Genomic DNA, 24,647 nt, shown 5'->3' with positions numbered 1-24,647 from the left:
GTATGGTGGCGTGATCTCGCCTCACTGCAACTTCCACCGTCTATGTTCAAGCAATTCCCTGCCTCAGCCCCCCGAGTAGCTGGGATTACAGGTGTCTGCCACCACACCCGGCTAATTTTTGTATTTTTAGTAGAGATGGGGTTTCACCATGTTGGCCAGGCTAGTCTTGAACTCCTGACCTTGTGATCCACCCGCCTCGGACTCCCAGAATGCTGGGATTACAGGCACGAGCCACCACACCTGGTCATTTTTTCTGTTTTTTTTTTTTTTTTATAGAGACAGTCTTTTGCCATGTTGCCCAGGCTGGTCTTGAAGTCCTGAGCTCAAGTGATCTGCACGTCTTGGCCTCCCAAAGTGCTGGGATTACAGGCGTGAGCCACTGCGCCCGGCCTTATGTTTTTTATTTAAGCATGGTTGTCTCTAGGAAGGCAGTGCGGGGATAGCATTGATAAATGAAATCCATTTATTTTCGATTTGGTTAGCTATTTAGTAAGTGGATTGAATAGAAAGAAAGTGCTTAAAATATCATAGAGGAAGTATGGTGTCAGGGAAATAATTTAGGCTTTGTTGCCCTACAAGTCTGGGTTTGAATCCTGCATCTACTGCTTACTGGTCCTGTGATCATGGTTAAGTCTGTAGCCTCTCTGAGTCTCAGCCTCATCACTTGACATGATATTACCAGGTATCTTAGGTTGTGAAGTCTAAATGTAGTATACATAAAGTATCTAGTGTATATTAAGTTTTGGAACTGATAAGTACCTGTAACCCTAAACATCTGTTAGTAAAGCTTTCTAAGCAGTAATAACCACCTAACATAGAAAGCATGTTCTATCTTGTCTCATTCAACATTCAGACACTCTGGATTTGTATCATGTCTTTTGCCATAAACTAACATTCAGGTGCCATTGAAGTATATTTAATTAACTTTGGGTTTATAAAACTTGTCTCTACTTCTCTATAGAAGTAAAATTCTAATAGACTAAAAAAGTTTGACAATTTTAGTAGTATGTGAAAGAACCCAATATACTGTTTTAGGTGACTTACTAAGAAAGCATTTTGGCCTTGTTTGAGTTTATTTTTTCTTTCTCTTTTTCAACAGAAAAAGAAGCTTCCCAGTTCATTTCCAGCAGGAATGGATGTAGACAAATTTTTGTTATCATTGCATTATGATGAGTAAACATTCTGGACACATAAGAACAGTAGGTGTGATATCCCTTAAACTGAGTGTAGGGAATGGGATATTGACAGAATCTGAAAGCATGACCTGCACTTTGATTGTACTGAAACTTCACTTTATATCTAAATCATGCTGTTTCTGAAACAGCTTCCTAGTTTGTAAATAGAGTTACTTGGTATATTTTTATTTTGGGAAAAACGTTTGCAGAAATGTAAGTAAAGCCAATCTGCAAAACTGTATAGCTTTGACAATTCCATATTGTAAATACTGTGTAAATCTTGTTGAAATAGAGGTTAAATCAACCTAATGTTCTTACACTGTGTTTTTTGACTTCTTATGATCCCTGATTCTGAGACTACTCATCTGGAATAGTTTCTCACTTGTTTTGGAGGAAAATGATGCTTATTCTTATAAATTACCTTCAGTAACTATTCAACAAGACATTTAAATACACAATCACTAAGTACTACAAAATAATAACCACCTCAACTGATAGCAAAATATCTAATTAGAAATCAACAGTTTGATGAGTTTTTTTCCTAGAGTGAATACTACCCCTTTCTTATAATTGCTGTAAGTATTATATTTCTGGAATTTCACACTTTACCTACTCTGATCACTCTGTTCTCTTTGTTTTAAAGAGAGAATTTTGTAAACCATTTATTGAATGTTCTGATCTTTCATTTATAACTTAAGATTTTTTACAGAACCTTAAGTGGTTAGACTATTGAGCCATAAAAAGTTTGGTTTGTAGTAGAGATTTCTCGGTATGTACTTTTCCCCTAAATGCTGGGGATTTAAAGAATTGCACTAATTCATAGAACTCTTTACATTGTAGTGACCAATGCACATATAATTTAAATCTTGTGTTCTATGTGAGAGTTTATGTGGAGGATTATCTTCTGGTGTTGTGTCCATCATGAGATGTAAAAAGAGAAATCATAGTTTTATATTTTAGTTTCTCCTACAATGGGTATGTTAAATAACTATATCTATACTTAGATATAGTGCATTGTCTGTGTCCCTTAAAGTGTTACAAAGAGTTTCTCTCAAAAGGTCCTTAAGGAGAGTGAGAGATGAGAGAGGTGCCTTCTCTGTATTAGACTCACACACATCAGTCAAGTTGAAGAATTGGTTTAAACTTTTAAATGAGAACAGAAATTATAATTAGTACCTGACCAATTGTGCCTAGATATTAAAGTATGTTCTCTTTAGTACTTTCCGTTCAATTAAATATCAGTATATTAGGGATTTTTTTTCTACAGGTGTATATTTTGTTGAAGAGTCACTTTCCTCAACCATTTTTTTGTACTGGGCCTTTAAAAAAATAAATCCATCCAACTTTAACACAACATTTCTCAGTGTAGAAATCATGTCTTCTTAATTGCTGAACCTTACTGCAAAAACTTGTGATGTAAGAAATTTGTATGATGTGGCAGTGGTCTATTCCTAAGGAACTAAATATCATATAGTTAATGTTTATTTAACTCAGCTTGAGACTGTACTACAGTTAGGTTTGAATAAATATTTTCATTAACTTCAAATTTTGAATTACTTTACATTGGCAGTCTTGTTTAGAAACTGATTAAATTCCTTTGCAAGTCAGTTCTTACTTTTTGGGAGTTTGTACAATGCTGAAAATCACAGTTTTCTTCTTATTCAATTCATACTTGTATGTACTAAGCACTGAAAATTCATATACAAATAAAATAAGTTTACTTTCTTCAAGATTCATAGTTAGCTAACCAGGAACTGCTAAGTGAAGTCGAAAGATAACTTGTACTTGGAGCTTTTATGTTCAAGGGCAAAATCATATCCCCATTTTACCTTAAAAGTCCACAGGTCCTGAACTTAATTATACTATTGTACCTGGTAACCTATTTGAATACTTAAATGCCCAGTGACTGCATTTCAGGGTTGATGTATACTACAACAATCCATGGCTGTTTTTATAATTACATATGAGGATCCAGTCTGTTGTTTGGATATTACTTAGAGGTTAATGCAGTCAGTGTATGCCAAATCTGAGAAGTGTTGTTAAGTAAAATCTTGTTACAGATTTAGCCCTGGATATTATTAGAACTATAGTGTGTTGAAATTGCGCATAAGAAAAGCATCCATCAGCATTCATGCAAAGGCTACATGTCATGACTATTAGGAGTAATTTCAAAAGCATATTACTATATATTCTGCATTCATCCTTTCTGTGGTCATCATCTTTTAGGCTCAGGCCCAGCTTTCTGAAATTACATAAGTTTTGACTTCATTATTAGTTATTTTGCTGCTTTCTTTAAGCAATGGACTCATTGTGTACTTTTTTCTTTTTATAAATGTTATCATTTTGTCATACTTTTGTCTTTTTTTCGTAAATTTGTATCTACATTGTTGAACTCATGGTACATATAGCTTCCTAATGCTTTTTGTTTTGTTTTTTTTTTTGAGAGAGGGTCTCGCTCTGTTGCAGGCTGAAGTACAGTGGCACAATCATGGCTCACTGCAGCCTCGATCTCCGAGGCTCAAGTGAGCCTCCTACCTCAGCCTCCCGAGTAGCTGGGACCACAGACATATCCCATCGCACCCAGTTTTTTGGGGTTTTTTTGTTTTTTTGTTTTTTGTTTTTTGTTTTTGTCTTTCAGAGAGATGGGATCTCACTATGTTGCCCAGGATGATCTCAAACTCTTGGACTCAAGCAGTCCTCCTGCCTCGGCCTCCCAGGTGTTGGGATTACAGGCATGTGAGCCACCTCATCCAGCTGCTGCTTTTACTTCCAATAATATAAAGCTTTTTCCTTTTTTTAGCTATTACAAACAAAAACAGCAGTGAGCATTTTTATAAACATTTGTTTATGTTAACTATTTCCTTAGAAATTTTAGAGAGTAGAATTACCAAATCAAGAAGTTAGTGTACCTTTTTTTAAGGATCTCAGTACATTTTGCCATATGCTGCTATTAAACTTGCATCAATTTACATTTCTACCAGCAAGTTGTCATTTTTTTGCACAGCATGTGCTTATCCATTTCCAGAGGCATATTCACCTATCTCATCACCTGTTTCTAGGTTTGTATTTCCTGATTTGGTAAAATTAGGAGTTAGCTCCTAATCCATTTGTTACTTGTTTTGGTACCTGATATGAAAAAAGGGTCAATGTACATTTTTTCCCTAAATATTTAACTGCTTGACAATTTGTTCACTTGACAGTTTAACCACTGCACAGTTTGTTCAGATAAGCTTTCCTTTCCCCTGCTCATTTATTTAAGATGTCTGTCTTATCCTACACTGATTAACAATCTCTTATTCACAATTCTAAAACCCAAAAGGTTCCGGCAACCAATTTTTTTCCCCTAGATTTAACATCAGAACTCATTCTGTGGCAAACCTGACCTGAAATGACACGAGGCTACTTAACAGTCTTTATCTCATTTATAGTAATGTTGATTAGTCTGCTGTTCCAGACTCAACTGGGGGGCATATGGTGCATACATTTGAGTTATTTTTTAGAAATCCAAAATATTCTGATTTATGAACCCCAGCTAACCCCAAAGGTGTATGATCAAAGATTTTGGACTTGTATTAAATGTACACACATATATACACACTATATGTTATGTGTATCATCTATTCTGTGCCACTGATTAAATCATTATAACTTTTGTGTCCGCTGTTACTGTTTTTGTTTTTTCAAGTATTCACCCTTTTATGCTTCCTGGTGAACTTTAGAATCACTTGAATTATTTCAGGTTAAATTTCTATTGGAATATTTGAACTACATTAATGTCATAAGCTAATTCATAAAGAAGCAAAGGGTAACGATCATATGGTATGTATCAAAGTGTTATAGTTATCCCTATCAGAAATTTCTTGCTAAACTGGATGTTTTTGTTTGTTACTATTTTTAGAAAGCTCTTCATTTCATAGTTTTAACTGGTTATTGCTGTTATGTAGGGATGGTCTTGCTTTATTAATATAAAATTTTTATGGAGACACATAAAGAGAAAAGTGCACCACTATAAATTCATGCCCTTCAGTGAATTTTCTTTAAGTAAATACATCCACATAATCACTTTGAACATTACCAGTACCCTAGAGTAGTCATTATTGTGACTTCTGGCACCAGAAATTAATTTAGCTTTGTTTTCCTTAACGATATCAGTGGATACATGGAGTATATAATCTGTGAGAAACACTCGTTTTGTATAATTCAGCTCAGTCATGCTCAATGCTGTGTATATATTCATTGTATTATATTACAGTTAATCCATTTTATAGATGGTAAAAGTTGCTTATTGTGAACAGACTGTGCTGTGAACATTCTTGCACATTTTTTTGTGAATGCATTACACTTCTCAGTTGGATAAATACTTAGGAATAGGGTTGCTGGAACACAGTTGCATATATTCAGACATTCAGATTTTTTCATTTTCCGGAATGGTTGTAACAACTTATGCTACACTCAACAGTATAATAAGTTCTCGATACTCTGTGTTATTTCTGATGTTAGATATTTTCATTTAGCCATTTTAGTGGTGTGTATCGGTATATGTTGTGGTTTTAATTTGGTGTTGGTTTTTTGGTTTTTTTTTTTTTTTAATGAAGTTGAACACCTTTTCAAATACTATTTGGGTTATCTTTTGTGGACAGTCCAAGGTTTTTGCCCATTTTAGTATTGGGTGTCTGCCTTTTTCTTACTGATTTTTACGTGTTCTTTCTGTATTCTGGATACAGGTCCTTTTTCGGGTGGATGTTAGGTGTCTGAGTATTTTCCCTTGTTCTTCTTCTGAAAGCTTTATGGTTCAACCTATTTCATTTTGATTTGACCATCTATCTGGAATTGATTTTCCACATTGATATACAATTAACCCACACTATTTATTACCAAAGATTATCTTTTCCCAACTACATTGCACAGTTACTTTTCTCATAAGCTGGTAAATGTGTAGGTTTGTTTCTGGACTCTGTGCTGTTCCATTGGTCTGCTTTCTTTAAGATGTGCTAATAACACACTGTCTTAATTAATGTTGGAAATCTTTTTTTTTTTTTTTTTTTTTTTGAGATAGTCTCACTCTATCGCCCAGGCCGGAGGGCATTGGTGTGATCTCTGGTGACTGTAACCCTCCACCTCCCAGGTTCAAGCAATTCTCCTTCCTGAGCCTCCTGAGTAGCTGGGATTACAGTTGTGCGCCACCACACCCAGTTAATTTTTGTATTTTTAGTAGAGACAGGGTTTCACCATATTGTCCAGGATGGTCTTGAACTCCTGACCTCAGGTGATTCATCCACCTCAGCCTCCCGAGGTGCTGGGATTACAGGCGTGAGCCACTGTGCCAGTCCCAAAATCTTTTATATTTTAGTTGCTATTTATTTTCTATACTGAGTGAAGTCTGTTAGTACTAATGGATTTACCAGTGCTACTTTTTAATTTGCGAAGTATTATCTGTAAATAATTATTTTCCAATTTTATTTTTACTACACTGATATTAGCACTTCCAGTGCAACTAATAATGATCAAAGTCTGCTTCATTGTCTTGTTCCCCATTTTAATGGCAATGTTAGGTATAATGTTTGCTTTTATTAAGTATGTTTGCTTTTGTTTGTAGAGTTTTACGATTTTACATCAGAAGTACCTGTTCAACTTAATTGCCACATTTAAGCATCAATTAAAATATTTTCATTGAACTCATGAATTTTTTATATTAGTGATTATTTTAAGTAAATTTGCTTTGTGAATATTTTATTTAAATGTTTTTGGTTTTTGTTTTTGAGACAAGGTCTTGCTGTATTGCCCAGGCTAGACTGCAGTGGCTGTTCATGGGCACAGTCATAGCCCACTATAGCCTTGAACTACCGGGCTCAAAGGATCCTCCTGCCTCAACTTCATGAGTAGCTGGGACTACAAGTGCACACCAACACACCCAGTGAAAAGTTTACTTTTAATGAGATTGGTTTCAAACTTATGCCAGTTTTTAAAATGAATTTTAAACCTTTCCTTCTTTTTCTAGTTTATTTGAATATTGGGAATAATAAATAGTACCAGTGCTAAAGTGTGAAGTTTAAATTGTACAATATATGTAAAAGCACTTAGATTAATGCCTGGAACATAATAAGCACTTTAAGAACTAGTTGCTATTATAGCTGATGCTGTTTTTTATTTCTTTTTTCTGCAACAGTTTATTTAGAATGGGAAATAACTGTTCCTTGAGACTAAATCACTACTAAATTCTCTAGGCCTGGAGGCTTTTGCTTAAGCAGTTTTCCATTTTTTTTTTCTCCTAAATTTCTTCCTGGCTGATTATCTATTCAGGCTTTGACCTTTTTTATCTGAGTCAAATATCACATTTTTTTAAATTTTGGCTTTTGTTCTCTAAGATGCAATTAATTTTTTTTCTGTCAAAAACACTTCTTAGATTCAACAGTTGTATAGGAGCCTATTCTTTGTGCTTCCTACTTTCTCAGGGTCCTTTTTGCATGTTTATTTAACTTCAATTAATAAACAGTTATCTGATTTTTTTTTCCCCCTTCTTAAACCATGTAAGCATTTAAGGCTGTGAATTTGCTTCTGATTTCAACTTTCAGCAAAATTTGGGTAAGTACTTTAATATTCATACATAACTATTTACAATAAATGATACCAGGCTCTTTTTTGCCTAAAATTTTTATTATTGTGGTCAGGATAAGTTGCAGGTTTTATAAATGTTGCACGGGGGCTTAGAAATAGGTATTGTTGGCTGGGCATGGTGGCTCACACCTGTAATCCCAGCACTTTGGGAGGCCAGGGCAGGCAGATCACTTGAGCCCAGGAGTTCGAGACCAACCTGGGCAACATGATGAAACCCCCATCTCTACCAAAAATTAGCCAGGCATGGTAGTATGCACCTGTGGTCCTAGCTACCAGGGAGGCTGAGGTGGGTGTATCACTTGAGCCCAGGAAGTCAAGGCTGCAGTGAGATGAGACCATGCCACTGCACTACAACCTGGGCAACAGAGCAAGACCCTATCTCAAAAAAAAAGTTAAAAAAGAAATAGGTATTGTTTAGAAAGGTAAAGTTTGATATGTATTCAGTCTTATACTATTTGAATCCTGTCTTTGCTTTAATACTTTTTTCACAAGTGTTTGTTTAATCCATGAAACATTATTATCTTGGTCATAGCTTTGGCTTTTTTTCTGCCAAAAAAAAAAAGTACAAAGTAGACCATCATAAAAAGTAGTTCTTTCCCCATTTTAACAGTTTCTGCCTTCTCATAATTTATGATACATGCAACGCTTTTTACTTTTTTTTTTTTTTTTTTTTTTTTGAGACAGAGTTTTGCTCTTGTTGCCCAGGCTGGAGTGCAGTGGCATGATCTCAGCTCACCACAACCTCCACCTCCCTGGCCCAAAAGATTCTCCTGCCTCAGCCTCCCATGTAGCTGGGATTACAGGTATGCACCACCACGCCCGGCTAATTTTGTACTTTTAGTAGAGACGGGTTTTCTCCATGTTGGCCAAGCTGGTCTTCGAACTCCTGACCTCAGATGATCCTCCCGCCTCGGCCTGCAAAAATGCTGGGATTACAGGCATGAGCCACTGCACCCAGCCTCTTTTTACTTTATAATTGGATTTTAAAGCTTTTGTCTTATAGTAACTTAAGATATGGAACTGTAACCATAACAGGTCCATTGCCCATTGTGCATGACAAGTCAGTATGTAAGACCCTGGGCTGCAGCAAAGAAAGATGTTTAATTGCAGGGCCACCGAATGAGGAGACTGGAGGAAACTTCAAATCTCTCCCCGAGGGTTTAGGAAGTGGGCCAAGGTGCAGCTTGTTTAGTGCCCAGTTATAACTATATTTCTGTCCAGGACCCAGCATGCAATTCTTATAAGTCCCGTGAGGGCGGTCTCAGAACTTGTCCTACTGGCGTTTACCTTTATTTAGCAGATAAAGATAACATGTTACCGATATTTCACCATGTAAAGACCAAGGGGAACCAGGAGGTAGGTGTAAAATACAAGAAAAAAAAGGAAAATACAAGGAAGAAAGGAAACTCGACACATTTTAGAATACTTCACTGAAGGTAAATAGTGCGTCCAAAGGTTGGTGATCTGGAAAACATTTGAAAAGTGCTCTGAAAATTCTGGGGAAAAAATGGAAAGGAAGAGAGAAAAAATAGAGAACCAGAAAGTAAATGGTATTTCTTTTCTTTTCTTTAAGAGACAAGGTCTCCCTCTGTCCCCCAGTACAGTGGCAGGATCATTTCACTGTAACCTTGAAGTTCCCCTTGGCCCTCTGAAGGTTTGCTGGAAAATAAAGCTGTTTGGAAAAGGCAGATTAATTGGAGAAAAGGAGTATACATTCATTTAATGTTGTATACATGGGGGCCTTCAGACAAAGACCTGACCCCGCCCCCAGTGGGGTGTAGAAACTTTTTTTGAGACAGAGTCTCACTCTGTTGCCCAGGCTGGAGTGCAATGGTGTGATCTTGGCTCACTGCAACCTCTGCCTCCTGGGTTGAAGCGATTCTTCCACCTCAGCCTCCTGAGTTGCGGGGACTACAGGCATGCGCCACCACGACCGGCTAATTTTTGTATTTATAGTAGAGACGGGGTTTCACCATGTTGGCCAGACTGCTGTCGAACTTCTTACCTCAGATGAGCTGCCCATCTGGGCCTCTCAAAAGTGCCAGGATTACAGACATGAGCCCCTGTGTCTGGCCAGGTGTAGGAACTTTATACCATCTTCAGGTTACAGAAGTAATGTGAGCTCCCAGCATGGCCAAAAACATGTTATTTTGGTAAATCAGGTTTTAGTGGCAACACAGGTTACGGGTAGGGAAAGGAGACCTGGCTAGGAAAGGTGGTCTTGTTAGAAGCTTTCTGAGAGAATGGATGTTAAATGTTTAAGACCTTTAAAGGTGTCAGACAGGCTCTCATTTAACCTTTTCTAGATTCCAGACAAGGGAAGTCCTGGCTGCGTTAATGGAGATTCTCCATAGACGCAGATTTCTTTCAAAAAAGACAGCTTTGCAGCACCACTTCTGTTTGCTGGCCCTCTGATAGCCATCTCAAAATATGTCAAATAAATATAATTTGAGGTAAAAGATTTTTATTTACTTCAACCACTACCTTTCCTTCTTCCCCAGCCAGTCTTTAAGCAGTCATTTAAAAAATTAGAAACTTTCACCTAACTGAATTCTTAATTCTTCATTCCATGGGCTTGCCTAAACCTTTGTCATTTTTGGAGGAAACATCAGAGTACTTTATTTTCTAAACTGTTCTGTGTTTGAGACACACCTTTTAGTATCTTATTTTGTTTCATTAAAAACAGTTAGACGTTTTGTCACTTGTTTTCTTGGATTGAATGTAATAGAAATAAGAACTACGGCTACCTATTTTTCTAACTAGATGTTAGAGGAATTTAATACATTTTCTCCAGAATGTCTTAGTATGATTTTCTGCTAATTAATTTTGCCAATAAAATATGCTCTTTAGGGCTGGGCGTGGTGGCTCCTGCCTATAATCCCAGCACTTCGGGAGGCCGAGGCAGAAGGATCACCTGAAGTCAGGAATTCAAGACCAGCCAGGCCTACATGGCAAAACTCTTTTCTCTACTGAAAATAAAAAAAATTAGCTAGGTTTGGTGGCGCATGCCTGTATACTCAGGAGGCTGAGGCACGAGAATCGCTTGAACCCAGGGAGCGGAGGTTGCAGTGAGCCAAGATCGTGCCACTGCCTTCCAGCCTGAGCTATGAAGCAAAACTCTGTCTCAAAAAAGAAAAAAAAATATGCTCTTTAAAATCTTCCCCCTTAGGACTTAAAAATCTGAGTTTTTCTATTATCTTTATGTTTTCTGTTATATTAAATTATTGCTTCAGAGTATCTTTTTTTTTTTAGGAAACACCATTTAAGCTGTGCATGGTAGCATGTGCCTATAGTCCTAACTACTCAGGAGGCTGAGGGAGGCAGATCACTTGAGAACCCAGGAGTTCAAGGTTACAGTGAGCTATGGTCATGCCACTGCACTCCAGCCTAGGCGACAGAGCAATACCATATCTCTTTAAAACAAACAAACAAAAAAACCTACTTGATTCTCTGTTTCTTCTCTCTTTTCCATTTTTTCCCAGAATTGTCAGAGCACTTCTCAGATGTTTTCCAGATCAATGACCTTTGGATGCAGTGTTAGTTTCTGCTTATCTTCAATGAAGTATTCTCATGTTTTGGGTTTCCTTTTCTCCTCTATCTTATCCAGCTCCTGGTTCAGTTATAAGTTTTTGTAAGTCGGGGCAGATAATTATTGAAAGGCATTTAACTAAAGCATAGTAAGTTAAGTATGTGGGCTCTGGAGCTTGACTAACTTGGAGTTGAATCCTAGCCAGCTTTTTGCCCTTGGAATTTATTTAGCTACTCTATGCCTCAAATTCCTTATTTATAAAGGAGGGATAATAATGGTACCCACTCTTAGAAGTTTTTGTGACAATTAAATGAGTTTATACATATAAAGCACATAACAAGCCTCAAAAGTTGATGATTACAGATGTTTTTGAAAATACTCTACTCTTCCTCTGAATCTGAAGAGCAATCTATTTCTCCCATATATTGTCATTTTGCTCCTTCAAAAGATCTACAATACATTATTTGCCAACAGATAATGTGTACACAATGACCTTTACTGCCCCCTCCTTTTCCTGAGGGGGAGTTTTCCCTCTTCAGAGCTGCAGTTGAGGGTAGTGTGCATAGCCCCTGCCTGTAGCGTTTTAATTAATTTTTTCCCAGATGATGATAAAATGCAATGTGAGATACTTGTGCTACAGTCTGTCCTGCTTAAGAACAGGCATTGTCGTGTATTGGAAGTGGTGATCTGTTCCCTTTTTTATATATCCATTCAGCATATCAGTTTCTACCTCCCTTCCCACTCTCTATGCTGCTATAGTAATTCAGAGCCCAAACTCCAGGGTTTTCTGCTTGACCTCCCCCAACCCTGAATGTTGAGGTTGTAAGAAATTGCCCCCACTCTAGACCCTGAGGACATGGGCTTCTGTCTTGTTTCTAGTACTGCTGCACACACTGTGGTTTGAGTGATTATATGAAGCACTGCTAGTTTGTCCAGAATAGCCAACTCTTACTGTAAAGAGAAGTAATTTAATTTACTGTAATTTACTAAATGTAAATTACCTATAGAGAGCATTCACTTGACCTTTAACAATCCTCAAAAATATAAATGTGTTCTCACAAATGGAAACTTCTAGCTACTTAAGTCACTAATATTACACATTGGTATTTCTACTATATTTCGATAAGTATAGACTCAGAATGCAAAAATGTATCAAACTTTTCAACGTTACCAAGAAAAAAGCAGGAGAAATTTATTTTTAATTTCAAAATGTTTTGGGACTTCATCATTTTGATTTTTAAAAGTTAACATAGAAAATAATAAAAAATGAAACAGCTTATCTGAATATAAGCTGACCCACAGTAGTCACACCGATTACAGCAGGCCTTCTGGTCACATAGGGTTGTCTCCTTAAATAGCAGAGGTTGTCTACAGCTTCTGAATTAGCATGGCAGAAGCACCTCCTCCTCCATTGCAAATACTGGCAAGACCGTATTCTCCTTGCTTCAAGGCATGAGTCAAATGACCAACAATCCTGGCTCCAGACATCCTAAAATTAAGAAAGCATTTACTTCTTTAATGAAGTACAGAATTTATGACTAACCAAAATGTTTCTATTCCAATTTAACTTCTTGAAAACCTTACTAGCCACTACTACTTGCTGAATTAACTACTACTATTCTAAAACTAAAACTTGGAGGACTTGTTTCAGGAAGGGTCACAGATCTTAGATCTTTTTTTGAGATGGAGTCTCGCTCTGTCGCCAGGCTGGAGTGCAATGGCGGAATCTCAGCTCACTGCAACATCCACCTCCTGGGTTCAAGCGATTCTCCTGCCTCAGCCTCCCAAGTAGCTGGGACTACAGGCGTGCACCACCACACCCAGCTAATTTTCGTATTTTTAGTAGAGACAGGGTTTCGCCATGTTGGCCAGGACGGCCTCGATCTCTTGACCTCGTGATCTGTTCGCCTCAGCCTCCCAAAGTGCTAGGATTACAGGCGTGAGCCACCGTGCCTGGCCAGGTCACAGATCTTTTAAAAGTACAGAACAGTATAATGGATAGAAGAGTAGAGTATAATGGAAGAGGGATGTGGGATAAACTACATATTGGATGACTGACAGGTGCACTGAAATCAGCCCCCACCACTATAAATTCATCCATGTAACCAAAACCCACAGTACCCTAAAGCTAATGAAATAAATAGGAAGGAGGAAAAGGGGGTAAAAAGTCTAAATGTACACTTTTTCTTCTTCAGCATAAAACATTATTAGGTTTCAAATAACAGATGTGACAGGTCTCTGTTCAGTATTGGATACCATCTATCAGAAATGGTTTTTGCCTTATGAAAGATGGGTAGGAAGGAAAACTTAAGAGCAATAGGAATTATGAAGCAGTTTTAAGTTTAGCTAGAAACACAAAGGCAGCTCTTAACCTAGATATAGTTATTATTTCTACCTACCCAATTGGATGTCCCAGAGAAACAGCTCCTCCATTGATATTCACTTTTTGGGGATCAATCTCCAACATTTTAATGTTTGCTAGTACAACCAGACTAAAGGCTTCATTTACTTCCCACATTGCAATATCTTCTTTTTTCAATCCCACATCTTTAAGAACCTTAAATTTTTTTAAAGACAGATGATGTTCAAATAATTAGCAATCACAACTTACTGTCATCATTTCCTTGAAATACTACAGTTTGACATAAGTTATTTAAATATGGAATTTCTTGGTTTCAGATGGAAGGATCTCTATTTTCAGATTTTTTTTTTTTTTTTCCAACAGAGTCTTGCTCTGTCTCCCAGGCTGGAGTACAATGGCGCCATCTTGGCTCACTATAACCTCTGCCTCCCAGGTTCAAGCAGTTCTTCTGTCTCAGCCTCCTGAGTAGCTGGGATTACAGATGCCCACCACCATGCCCAGCTAATTTTTTGTATTTTTAGTAGAGATAGGGTTTCACCATGTTGGCTAGGCTGGTCTCAAACTCCTGACCTCAGGTGATCTGCTCACTTCAGCCTCCCAAAGTGCTGGGATTACAGCTGTGAGCCACCGCACCCGGCCCATTTTCAGATTTTTAGTTGCTCATCCTATTCCATTATATCAAAGAATTTTGTTTGCATTATGTCTGTTTTGACATAGGGGACAGAAAATTTGATTTTCTTTCCACAGATATTTGAAAAGGTACATTTTCTATTTAGGGGCACATAATGCTTTATATATTCTTAAGCTCTGCTTTACTGATTGTGTGTTGCTTGGTTCTATGCTCTTTTTTGTTGTTGTTGATTTGTTTTGAGACAGGGTCTTGCTCTGTCACCCAGGCTGAAGTGGAATGGCACAGTCATGGCCCACTGCAGCCTTGACCTCCCAGGCTCAAGCGATCTGCCTGCCTCAGCCTCCCAAAGCACTGGGATTACAGGCGAGTGCCACTGCACCCAGCCATTTCTATGTTCTTGACTGTTAATGAAAGAGGTATATTAGTTTCTAATATTAGTGATATTAATGCATCCCCTGCAGTTTCTGCTTTATAAATGTTACTGTAGGGTTATCTGGGCCACAGATATTTACATCTGTTGCAGTTTCATTGTAAGTCATTTATTTAAAATCTTACACTAAATGATCTGTTTTGTTTTGGTAGTTCCTCAGCTATGCAGGAAGGTGTATTTGTGCCAGTGATTATCCCTATGCTAATACTTTTTAAAACATTACTAGTGAGTGCCCTAAAACATTACTAGTGAGTGCCCTTTTTCTTTACAGAAGAAATTTGATTGTTGTGAGCGATAATAAAATTAACATGGAACTCTTCCTCCATCTTCCTCTCTTCTACTAGTGGCCTAAGGGTAGCTTTCTAGCCTGTACAGCTCAAACAGCTTCCACTGTTCCAACAACACAAAACAAAATATGGTACCCATATATAGCTATGTCTGTAGCTCTCAAGTTATTCTACCTTCAGAATCCAGAATTGTTTATTACCCTTGCTTTCCAACGTGATGTACTCACTTTCAGAAGCTACGTGTTCCTTTCATTTTCTGAGATCTGCTAGCTCTGAGCAGATCATCACTCCACTGGCCCCTTGTTTCTGATCTTCTCTATTCTTGTTTCCTACTGATTCTGCAGTTTTTTTTCATTGTGGGGGTTGGGGGCAGTGGGGAGAATCTGATTTTACTAAAATTCTGCAATTTTTTTTATCTGGGTGCTTACAGAAGTTTACTGTCAGGGTGAGGCCCTCTCAAAAGGAAATATTTACTTAAGATTTCTAAGAACCCTGAACCCCTAAAACTTTCTTTTCCTGTGACTGCTTAGCAATTTCCCACTGAGACTTGGATAGCCCTTACTGACAATTTGGAATATGTAGGTTTTCTGTCTCTAGTTTTACTATTTACTCTGAAGACCTGCTGCCAGCTGTTCCCTTTCAGAATGGAGTCCTCTCCTGGGGAGTGACTAGTTGTTTTCCATTCTAGATCTGGAACCATCAGCCAGCATTCCCTCCCCTTTGTGGTTACCACACCAGGTGTGTGAGTTCTGTATGATACTTACAAGTAATTCAGATATGTAGTTTTACCTGTTCTACTGAAGATGTAGTTTGTGAGCTGTTCTTTATTTTTTTGTTTGTTTGTTTGTTATCCTTGTTGCTCTTACTCTTTTCAGGAGAAGACATGGGAAGATTTGAAACCAAGCTATCTCTCTGCTTTGGCAGATAACATTTAAAATCTTAAAAACTGCAACCTTGGTATAAGCAAACCAGAAGCTGGCATAATGGAGTATCGTCCCTCACTTTGTTCTCACCATAGATGCAGCATATACAGGAGCAATTGGAAAATCAATAGGTTCTACAGCAGCGTCAGCAAATGCTGTTTAAAAAAAGCGGGGGGTGTTAAAATCTTTTTTTTTACTGTATAGAATATGCACAAGCCAAGTTTAGCCCATTAAATGCACATTTCCTAACCCCTTTAATATATGTAAATATATGTCTTTTTTTTCTAGGATTCTACACTTTATAAAATTACTCCAGTAATCTAAGACACTGATTGGGAGGGAGTTTGGGGGTATTTGCCTCTAGGAACATTGGCACCACCTAGAGATGTTTTTGGTTGTCAGAATAGTTCAGATGCCACTGGGTAAAGACTAAGGATTCTGCTAAACATCTACAATGCATAGAACAGTCCCTACAACAAAGAATTACTTAGTGCAAAAGTCAATAGTGCTGAGGTTAAGAAACCATGATCTAAGCTAAGAAAAAAAATGAAGTTATAAGGCTTTTTATAAAGTAACAAAATAGCATCTGTTAAGTCCTTAGGAAGAAGGCAAGACAGATTTCTGCAGCTAAAAATCGGCTTAAGGACATTGAGAACTTGCCCAAGGCCACAGAGTTAATAAATACTAAAACACCACACATGTAAATTTTGTATTTCTGGACTCCTAATCCCATATTCTTTTTTTCCTACATAGCTGCCTCTCTAGGAAAATGCATGTACTTTATTTTCTTCTATTTATCATACAGGACAGGAAGTTTTTTAAAGCTTAATTTTAAAAAAAAAAAAAGAAAAAGAGACAAGATCTTGCTCTGTTGCCTAGGCTGGAGTGCAGTGGTGCTGCAGCTTTGACATCTTGGGCTCAAATGATTGTCAGCCTTAGCCTCCTACGTAACTGGAACTACAGGCATGCTACCACACCTGGCTAATTTTTTTCTTTCAGAGGTGGGGTCTCACTGTGTTGCCCAGGCTGGTCTCAAACTCCAGGCCTCAAACAATCCTGCCTTATCCTCCCAAAATACTGGGGTTACAGGCGTGAACCACTGTGCCCAGCCCTTAAAGCTTAATCTTATATAAAGTATAATGAAAATATTAAAGGAGCTTCTATCTCAATTGAAATATGTATCAATTAAATTCTGCCACAAGTACAACCTATAGATAGTAATACTTAATATTGGAGTTGGCTCTATCTAACAAGTAAACTCAATTTCATGAAGAGCTTATAGATGTTTAGAGACCTTATTTTTTTTTAAGACAGGGTCTCGCTCTGTCACCCAGGCTGGAGTGCAGTGCTACAATCTCAGTTCACTGCAACCTCAAACTCCTGGGCTCAAGGCATCCTCCCACCTCAGCTTCCTGAGTAGATGGTAGCACAGGCACATGCCACCATGCTCAGGTAATTTTTTAACTTTTTGTAGAGACGAAGTCTCACTATATTGCCCAGGCTGATTTCGAACTCCGGGGCTCAAGCAATCCTCCCACCTCAACCTCCGAAAGTGCTGGGATTACAGGTGTGAGCCACCTCGCCTGGCCTTACCTACTATTCTTGCCAGTGGTGTAACATTGAGCCTCTTCGCTGCATCTGCCGTCATGAGAACCAGAGCAGCTGCTCCATCATTCAGTGTACTGGCATTGGCAGCTGTTACTGTGCCTGAAAGCAAAAATGAGGTTGAAGTCAAAACATTCCTTCACAATAAATGTATTTGGTTCAATTTAACAAATACCTATTGCCTGGGCTGCTAAATGTTTAAAGAAATTACAAATATGGGTGGAGACAATTCCTGCCCTCAGGAAACATGTACACAGCTAACTGCAAGACAGCGTAAGAATGCCTTTTTGTGTACATAAAACAGTTTTCTCAAAGATCAGAAACATGCATGATGGCACTGGATAAATGCTCGTCTACAACTCTTGAAAGATAGGGACCAGTTAATATTTTTGTCTCCAGGGTCTAACTTTCCTTATTCAATATATAGCAGGTACTCACTACATATTTTTCAAATCAGATATTTCTTCTTATCTAGAATCACCTGGAGTTAAATATAAATGAATGCTAAAAACTACCAAACCACTTTAAATAGGAGAATGTTATTATGGTATATAAATTATATCAATAAATATGTTTTTTTCAATGCCAATGAAGACCCTATCATAGACTGCTACATATGAAAAACTGAATTCTATAGTCATGTTATACATATCTTCCCTGGGATTTATATATTGAAGGTATAAACTACCAAAACAATTTTACATGAGCCTGATATACTGAAAATGTTAAATAACATCTAGATGTTTTCTAGAATTACTTTTTTAAAATCCTTAGGCAATTCTAAGAATTAGATATGGTATACTGGCTCAATTTTTTCTTATGCTTCATTTCTTAACACTAACCATTTTCTTTCTGGAAAACTGTCTTCAGCTTTGGAACTTTGCTAAAATCAACACGTTTATATTCTTCATCTTCTTTCACCACTACATCTGGTTGACCTAAAATAAAAATATTTTAAGTAAAATCGCTCAAAACAAGTAGTCATTCAGCAAGCAGCTGTTGTACAAGATGCCTAGTAGTCTGTGCCTCCCTTTGTATCCCTGCTTCACTTAAACCATCCCAAGTAAACACTCATCTAGAATCTGTTAACTATAATCTCTATTATGTTACCATCTTAAAAAGAGAAACTTACAAAGTAGCTTCACAATTTTTTTTTTTTTTTTTTTTTGAGGCAGGGTTTCCCTCTCTTGCTTAGGCTGGCATGATCACAGTTTACCTCATCCTCTCCAGGCCCATGTGATCCTCCCACCTCAGCCTCCCAAGTAGCTGGGACTACAGGTGTGAGCCACCACAGCCAGCTAATTTTGTTTGTTTGAAATGGTCTTGTACAGTCTCCCAATAAGAGTGCAATGCTACAAACCTAGCTCACTGCAGCCTCGGACTCCTGGGCTCAATTGATCCTCCTGCCTTGGATTCCCTAGTAGCTGGGACTACAGGCGTGTGCTGCCATACCCAGCTAATTTTTAATTCTTTTGTGTGGAGGCCAAGTCTCACTTCGTTGCCCAGGCTGGTCTCAAACTCCTGGGCTCAAGCAATCCTCCCACCTCGGCCTCCCAAAGTGTTGGGATTACAGGTGTGAGCCACTGCACCCAGCCACAAAATTTAAATCTTCTACACATCCACATCCCCTTCTCTTCCTCCTCAACTCCCTTCTATGATCACAGACCCCACTCTCCTGACCCCAGAGGCAGCTATCTGACCTACACTAGATAAGCTCTAGTATTCTATCATCTAGAGCACAGTAATCACTCCTGGAATAGAATTGTAACCTAAAGCAGGTTAATGAGTCTTCATTGTGGATTTATTCTGCTGGAACTGGTGAGAAAGTCTCTCCTTTTTGAGAACCCTATATATGTGACCCTAGAGGTAGAGGCAGCAACTTTAGAAAGGCCGAGAGAATAAAGCACAAAAGCCTGCAGGTGTGAGAAGCCAAGAGAGCATGTCTTAGTAGTAGTGAACACCCAGTTCCAATCCCTGAAGTTCCCAGAGCTGAATGGTTGCTACTGTTCATCCTTCAGTTCTTGGAGGCACTCCCGGTAACCTTCTAGTAAATCCCTTTTCAATTTAAAATACCGTATTGACTGTCACAGGAAAAAGTTCTAATAAATTTCTCAAATTTAAAGTAATACTCAGGGATCTTATAAATGGATTGAAATCTGACATTAAGTTGGGTAGATTTATGTTCTCTCTGAACTGGCAACTCTTCACTTTTTATTAACCATAAGCAGTTGAAATGAACCAAGATAATGTCCTAATTTAAAACTTAAGCATAAAACATTCAGCAACATGAAAAGTCTATTCATCCTTTTTGGAACATTATCTCTACCTTTTACTGTAACTGTGACAGGAATAACTTCATTTCCAAATTTCCCAGCTTCCCATGCTGCTTTACTTCTGGTATAAGAATTAATAGCATAAGCGTCCTGTTCATTTCGTGCAATATTCAGCTTCTTTGCTGTATTCTCAGCACAGCTGCCCTGATAAAAAGTTGAAATATTTTAAAGTTAACTTTGCATAATTTAGAAAATACCTATTAACTTTGCCTAACATAGTGTTTAGTAGTTAACGTTTCTTAAAATATATTTCTTAGGCCGGAGGTGGTGGCTCATGCCTGTAATCCCAGCACTTTGGGAGGCCAAGGCGGGCAGATCATGAGGTCAGGAGATCAAGACCATCCTGGTCAACATGGTGAAACCCCGTCTCTACTAAAAATTAGCTGGGCATGGGGGCACGTGCCTGTAGTCCCAGCTACTCGGGAGCCTGAGGCAGAAGAATTGCTTGAGCCCAGGAGGCGGAGGCTGCAGTGAGCTAAGACTGTGCCACTGCACTCCAGCCTGGGCAACAGAGCAAGACACCATTTCAAAAAAATAATAATAACATATATATATACACACACACATATATATTTCTTTCTATACCAGGTCACTTTTCACTCATGTCTTTTTTTGAGACGGAGTTTGACTCTTGTCACCCAGGCTGGAGTGCAGTGGTGCAATCTTGGCTCAATGCAACCTCCACCTCCCGGGTTCAAGCAATTCTCCTGCCTCAGCCTCCTGAGTAGCTGGGATTACAGACACCACCACCATGCCTGGCTAATGTTTTTGTATTTTTAATAGAGACGGGGTCTCACCACACTGGCCAAGCTGGTCTCAAACTCCTGACCCCAGGTGATCCACCTGCCTCGGCCTCCCAAAGTGCTGGGATTACAGGCCAGAGCCACCGCACCCGGCCACTCATGTCTTATCTTCACATACTTGAATTAGCCAAGCAGTTGCCAGCTAAGCGTCAGAAATTACCCTATTTAAATGTGGGAAAATTTCTTTAATGACTGAGCCATACCGATGCAATAGGCATACAGAAATATTCTCCAAAAGTACATGGCTAAAATCAACATTTATAGAGCCCATCTTTCAGTTCAGTTTGTAAAGTACATAGAGTAAGAAAAATCAAACAGTATTGGACATTAGATAGCATTTATCCACTAAAAATCACATTTACCATATGAATTTTATTGTAGACATCAGTTAGCCCGTCTTTTACAATCAAATCTTCAAGCTTTACCCCACCATATGGTGTTGATCCTCTGTTCATTACATATGGAACATTGGACATGCTCTCCATCCCACCTGCCACCATCACATCCTGCACAGCAACACCAAAAAAACCCAATGTTAATTCAAATATTTTGCAAACCCATGACACCCTTTATACAGCTACCACCAAACAAGTATTCTACATTTATTTATTAAACATTTGTTACACAGTGAATATAGGAAGTACCCTCTTTACCACTTCACCCTGATGAAAAGAAATGGTGTTAAATAATATAATGAGAAATAAGTTGGCTGGGTGCAGTGGCTCACACCTGTAATCCCAGCACTTTAGGAGGCTGAGGCAGGTGGATCACTTGAGGTCAGGAGTTCTGGATCTGCCTGGCCAACATGGTGAAACCCCGTCTCTACTAAAAATACAAAAATTAGCTGGGTGTGGTGGTGGGCATTTGTAATCCCAGCTACTCAGGAGGCCAAGGCAGGAGGATTGCTTGAACCTGGGAGGCGGAGGTTGCTGTGAGCTGGGATTGTGCCACTGCACTCCAGCCTGGGGGGCAGAGCAAGACTCCTCAAAAGAAAAAAAAAAAAAAGTAGAAGCGGAGATTGCAGTGAGCTGAGATCATGCCACTGCACTCCAGCCTGGGTGACAGAGCAAGACTCTGTCTCAAAAGAAGTTCACAACCAGACATTAATAAGAATACCAGAAATCTGGCTGGGCACGGTGGCTCACCCCTGTAATCCCAGCACTCTGGGAGACCAAAGCGGGCTGATCACGAGGTCAGGAAATCAAGACCATCCTGGCTAACAGTGAAACCCCATCTCTACTAAAAATACAAAAAATTAGCCGGGTTTGGTGGCACACGCCTATAGTCCCAGCTACTTGAGAGGCTGAGGCAAGAGAATGGCATGAACCTGGGAGGCAGAGCTTGCAGTGAGCCAAGATCGCGCCACTGCACTCCAGCCTGGGTGACAAAGCAAGACTCTGTCTTAAAAAAAAAAATACCAGAAATCTTTCATGTAAAACCATCTTCTGAAATTCTTAAATTTTCTTTTAGACAGGGTCTCGCTGTTGCCCAGGCTGGAGTGCAGTGGCACGATCTCAGCTCACTGCAATCTCTGCCTTTTGGGCTCAAGTGATCCTCCCACCTCAGCCTCCCAAGTAGCTGGGACTACAGGCATGCACCATCACACCCAGCTAATTTTTGTATATTTTTAGTAGAGATGGGGTTTCGCTATATCACCCAGGCCGGTCTCAAACTCCCAGACTCAAGCGATCCGCCCACCTCAGCCTCCCAAAGTGCTCGGATTACAGGTGTGAGCCACCATGACTGGCCTGAAATTCGTACCTTCTAACCCTTCATTTCATTCATGCTGCTAAAAATGTAATGTGCTCTAGAAGATTAGAAGTAATCTCAGTTCATGAAAATAATCATACTTCCTTGACTGAGATCCTCATCATCTCTTCCTGGACAGCTGAAATAATTTTCCACTTGATCTTCTGACAAGCAGCCTTTCCACCAAAGCATCATCAACAGTCATCTGACTCATTTTGGCTAGAATGTAAGTCTGATCATTTCACACCTTAGATAACTCAGCATAATATATAAAGCCTTTACAGTATCCCTTCTCTCCCCTTTTTCAGTCTCACAGCCTAACCTATACCTCAGGTCACATGGAACTAGTTAAAGCTCTCCAGAGACACCATGCACATTTCACACACATACCTCTGCACTTTCCCCATCCACCAACATGTAAAACACCTACATTTCTCTCAAAACTAATCAGAACACTACTTCATGTCTGCCTTGACCATTTATTTCTATCCTTTCTTGAAACAGTTTCTCCTCCTTTGTGTTCCCCAATTACTATGCAATGCTTTTAATATTATTATATGTTTATATGTCAAGTCTTCCCACTAGACTATGCTCCTTTGAGGCCAGACACCCTGTCATATTTTTATATCCTTGGCAACTGGCATATAGAAGTTTAATAAATATTAATCAACTTGTTATTACTTTACAAGTCAACAAAAAAAAATCACTTGCATTATAAGGGCTAGTTAAAAACAGTTTAATATAAAACATTAATGTAAACATAAAGCCAATAATATCTTCTTACAGTCTTTAATCAGGCATACAGACAAGCAAGCTCTATACCAGAGAAACCTAAATATTTTGCCTATTCCGAAATAGAGAAATTCTTAACCAGTTCTAAGTTTTATTCACTTGTACTTTTTACTGGGGGTGATGGCAATAATAAGTGACAGAAAATAAGGTATCAATTCTTCATTATAAAGTAAAACTGACTGTTTTCCAAGGTCATAAATATTCAAAACAAAGCACTTCCAAGAATGCCTGTAAGTCACTGTATATATCCACAAATGAATAAAATAATATTAAATGAAAGTATTTCAATATAGTACAAATGGCATTTGCTAGAGAACCACAATACATCAATTAAGACAAAACTTTCCATGACAAACAGTTCTGAAACTAAATCTGGTGACCGTTTTTCACCCACCAGTTTGACAAGGGTTTGGTACCACCCAGTGGTGGTGCAGATCCAGACAAGTCACACAATTTTTGGAAAGTATAACTGGTACAACTTTTATGGAAAGCATTTGCAAATACCAAAATGTTCAAATCCTGACTCAGCATTTCTTTTAGGCATTTTTCCAACAGAGACCTGCACATGTACAGATTTTTTTAAATGTTTTGTTCACCACTCTATTTCCAATGACTGTCACATGGCAGATGCTCAGCCCTGTAACTCTGTGGCTGTCTCAGACACACTGAAAAAAATCTTCATCTGAAAAATGAAGGGCTCCGATCTGAGAGAATCTTGGTTCTTCTGTGTGTCCAGGTCTCACCTCCTGACATGACAGCATATTTTTGCTAAGGAGCCTGTCTCTTGCTTGATCTCAAGTAAAGACAAGATATAGATCAGCAAGGCTAATTAGAAAGCTTGTAGAACTTAACTGAGTCCAGGCATTGTAGAAACTACAAATTAGACATCAAGCCTGGGCTCAAGCAATGATTTGATTCCCAGGGTTAAGCACCGTGTTCTCCTTTATAATGAAAACCTGTCTTATTCTGGCAAATACAGTATTTATGAATTTTTAGTCACCCAGCCTCAGAGAAAGACCCAAATGCCTTGACTAAAAACAATTTTTTTTTTTTGAGAGTCTTGCTCTATCTCCCAGGTTGGAGTGCAGTGGTACAATCTCAGCTCACTGCAACCTCTGCCTCCCAGATGCAAGTGACTCTTGTGCCTCAGCTTCCCGAGTAGCTGGAATTACAGGCACCTGCCACCACGCCCAGCTAATTTTTGTATTTTTAGTAGAGACGGGGTTTCACCATGTGATCTGCCCCCAGCCTCAGCCTCCCAAAGTGCTGGGATTATAGGAGTAAGCCACTGTGCCTGGGTCTAAAAACAACTTTGTAACACAAGACACTTAGGCTTTTTTTTTTTTTTCAAAGAGCAGAGTCTCGCTTGCTGTGTTGCCTACGCTGGTCTCAAACTCCTGGGATCCTCCTGCC

The 24,647-nt window shown here is 38.7% G+C and overlaps 2 protein-coding genes across 9 annotated transcripts in view; one reads left to right on the top strand and one right to left on the bottom strand.

The window, feature by feature from the left end:
- NPAT (nuclear protein, coactivator of histone transcription) overlaps positions 1-4,827 on the top strand; it is a 67,553-nt gene extending 62,726 nt beyond the window's left edge. For all 5 annotated transcript variants that reach the window (XM_004052077.5, XM_055355461.2, XM_063693504.1 and 2 more), the window contains exon 18: positions 1,100-4,827. In XM_004052077.5, the coding sequence (XP_004052125.5) occupies positions 1,100-1,177 (78 nt within the window). In that variant the 3' untranslated portion in view covers positions 1,178-4,827. The remainder of the gene's footprint in view (positions 1-1,099) is intronic.
- A 7,650-nt stretch (positions 4,828-12,477) lies between these two features.
- ACAT1 (acetyl-CoA acetyltransferase 1) overlaps positions 12,478-24,647 on the bottom strand; it is a 30,719-nt gene continuing 18,549 nt past the window's right edge. For all 4 annotated transcript variants that reach the window (XM_063693507.1, XM_031015900.3, XM_063693505.1 and 1 more), the window contains 7 exons: positions 21,056-21,199; positions 19,884-20,034; positions 18,400-18,495; positions 17,546-17,659; positions 16,043-16,107; positions 13,719-13,876; positions 12,478-12,808 (listed from right to left, as the gene is read on the bottom strand). In XM_063693507.1, the coding sequence (XP_063549577.1) occupies positions 12,688-12,808; positions 13,719-13,876; positions 16,043-16,107; positions 17,546-17,659; positions 18,400-18,495; positions 19,884-20,034; positions 21,056-21,199 (849 nt within the window). In that variant the 3' untranslated portion in view covers positions 12,478-12,687. The remainder of the gene's footprint in view (positions 12,809-13,718; positions 13,877-16,042; positions 16,108-17,545; positions 17,660-18,399; positions 18,496-19,883; positions 20,035-21,055; positions 21,200-24,647) is intronic.

The sequence above is a fragment of the Gorilla gorilla genome, chromosome 9, assembly GCF_029281585.2.
Source record: "Gorilla gorilla gorilla isolate KB3781 chromosome 9, NHGRI_mGorGor1-v2.1_pri, whole genome shotgun sequence".
Classification (NCBI taxonomy): Eukaryota; Metazoa; Chordata; class Mammalia; order Primates; family Hominidae; genus Gorilla; species Gorilla gorilla.
Note: the sequence above shows the minus strand (reverse complement) of the source record. Positions and strands in the feature narration are given on the sequence as shown.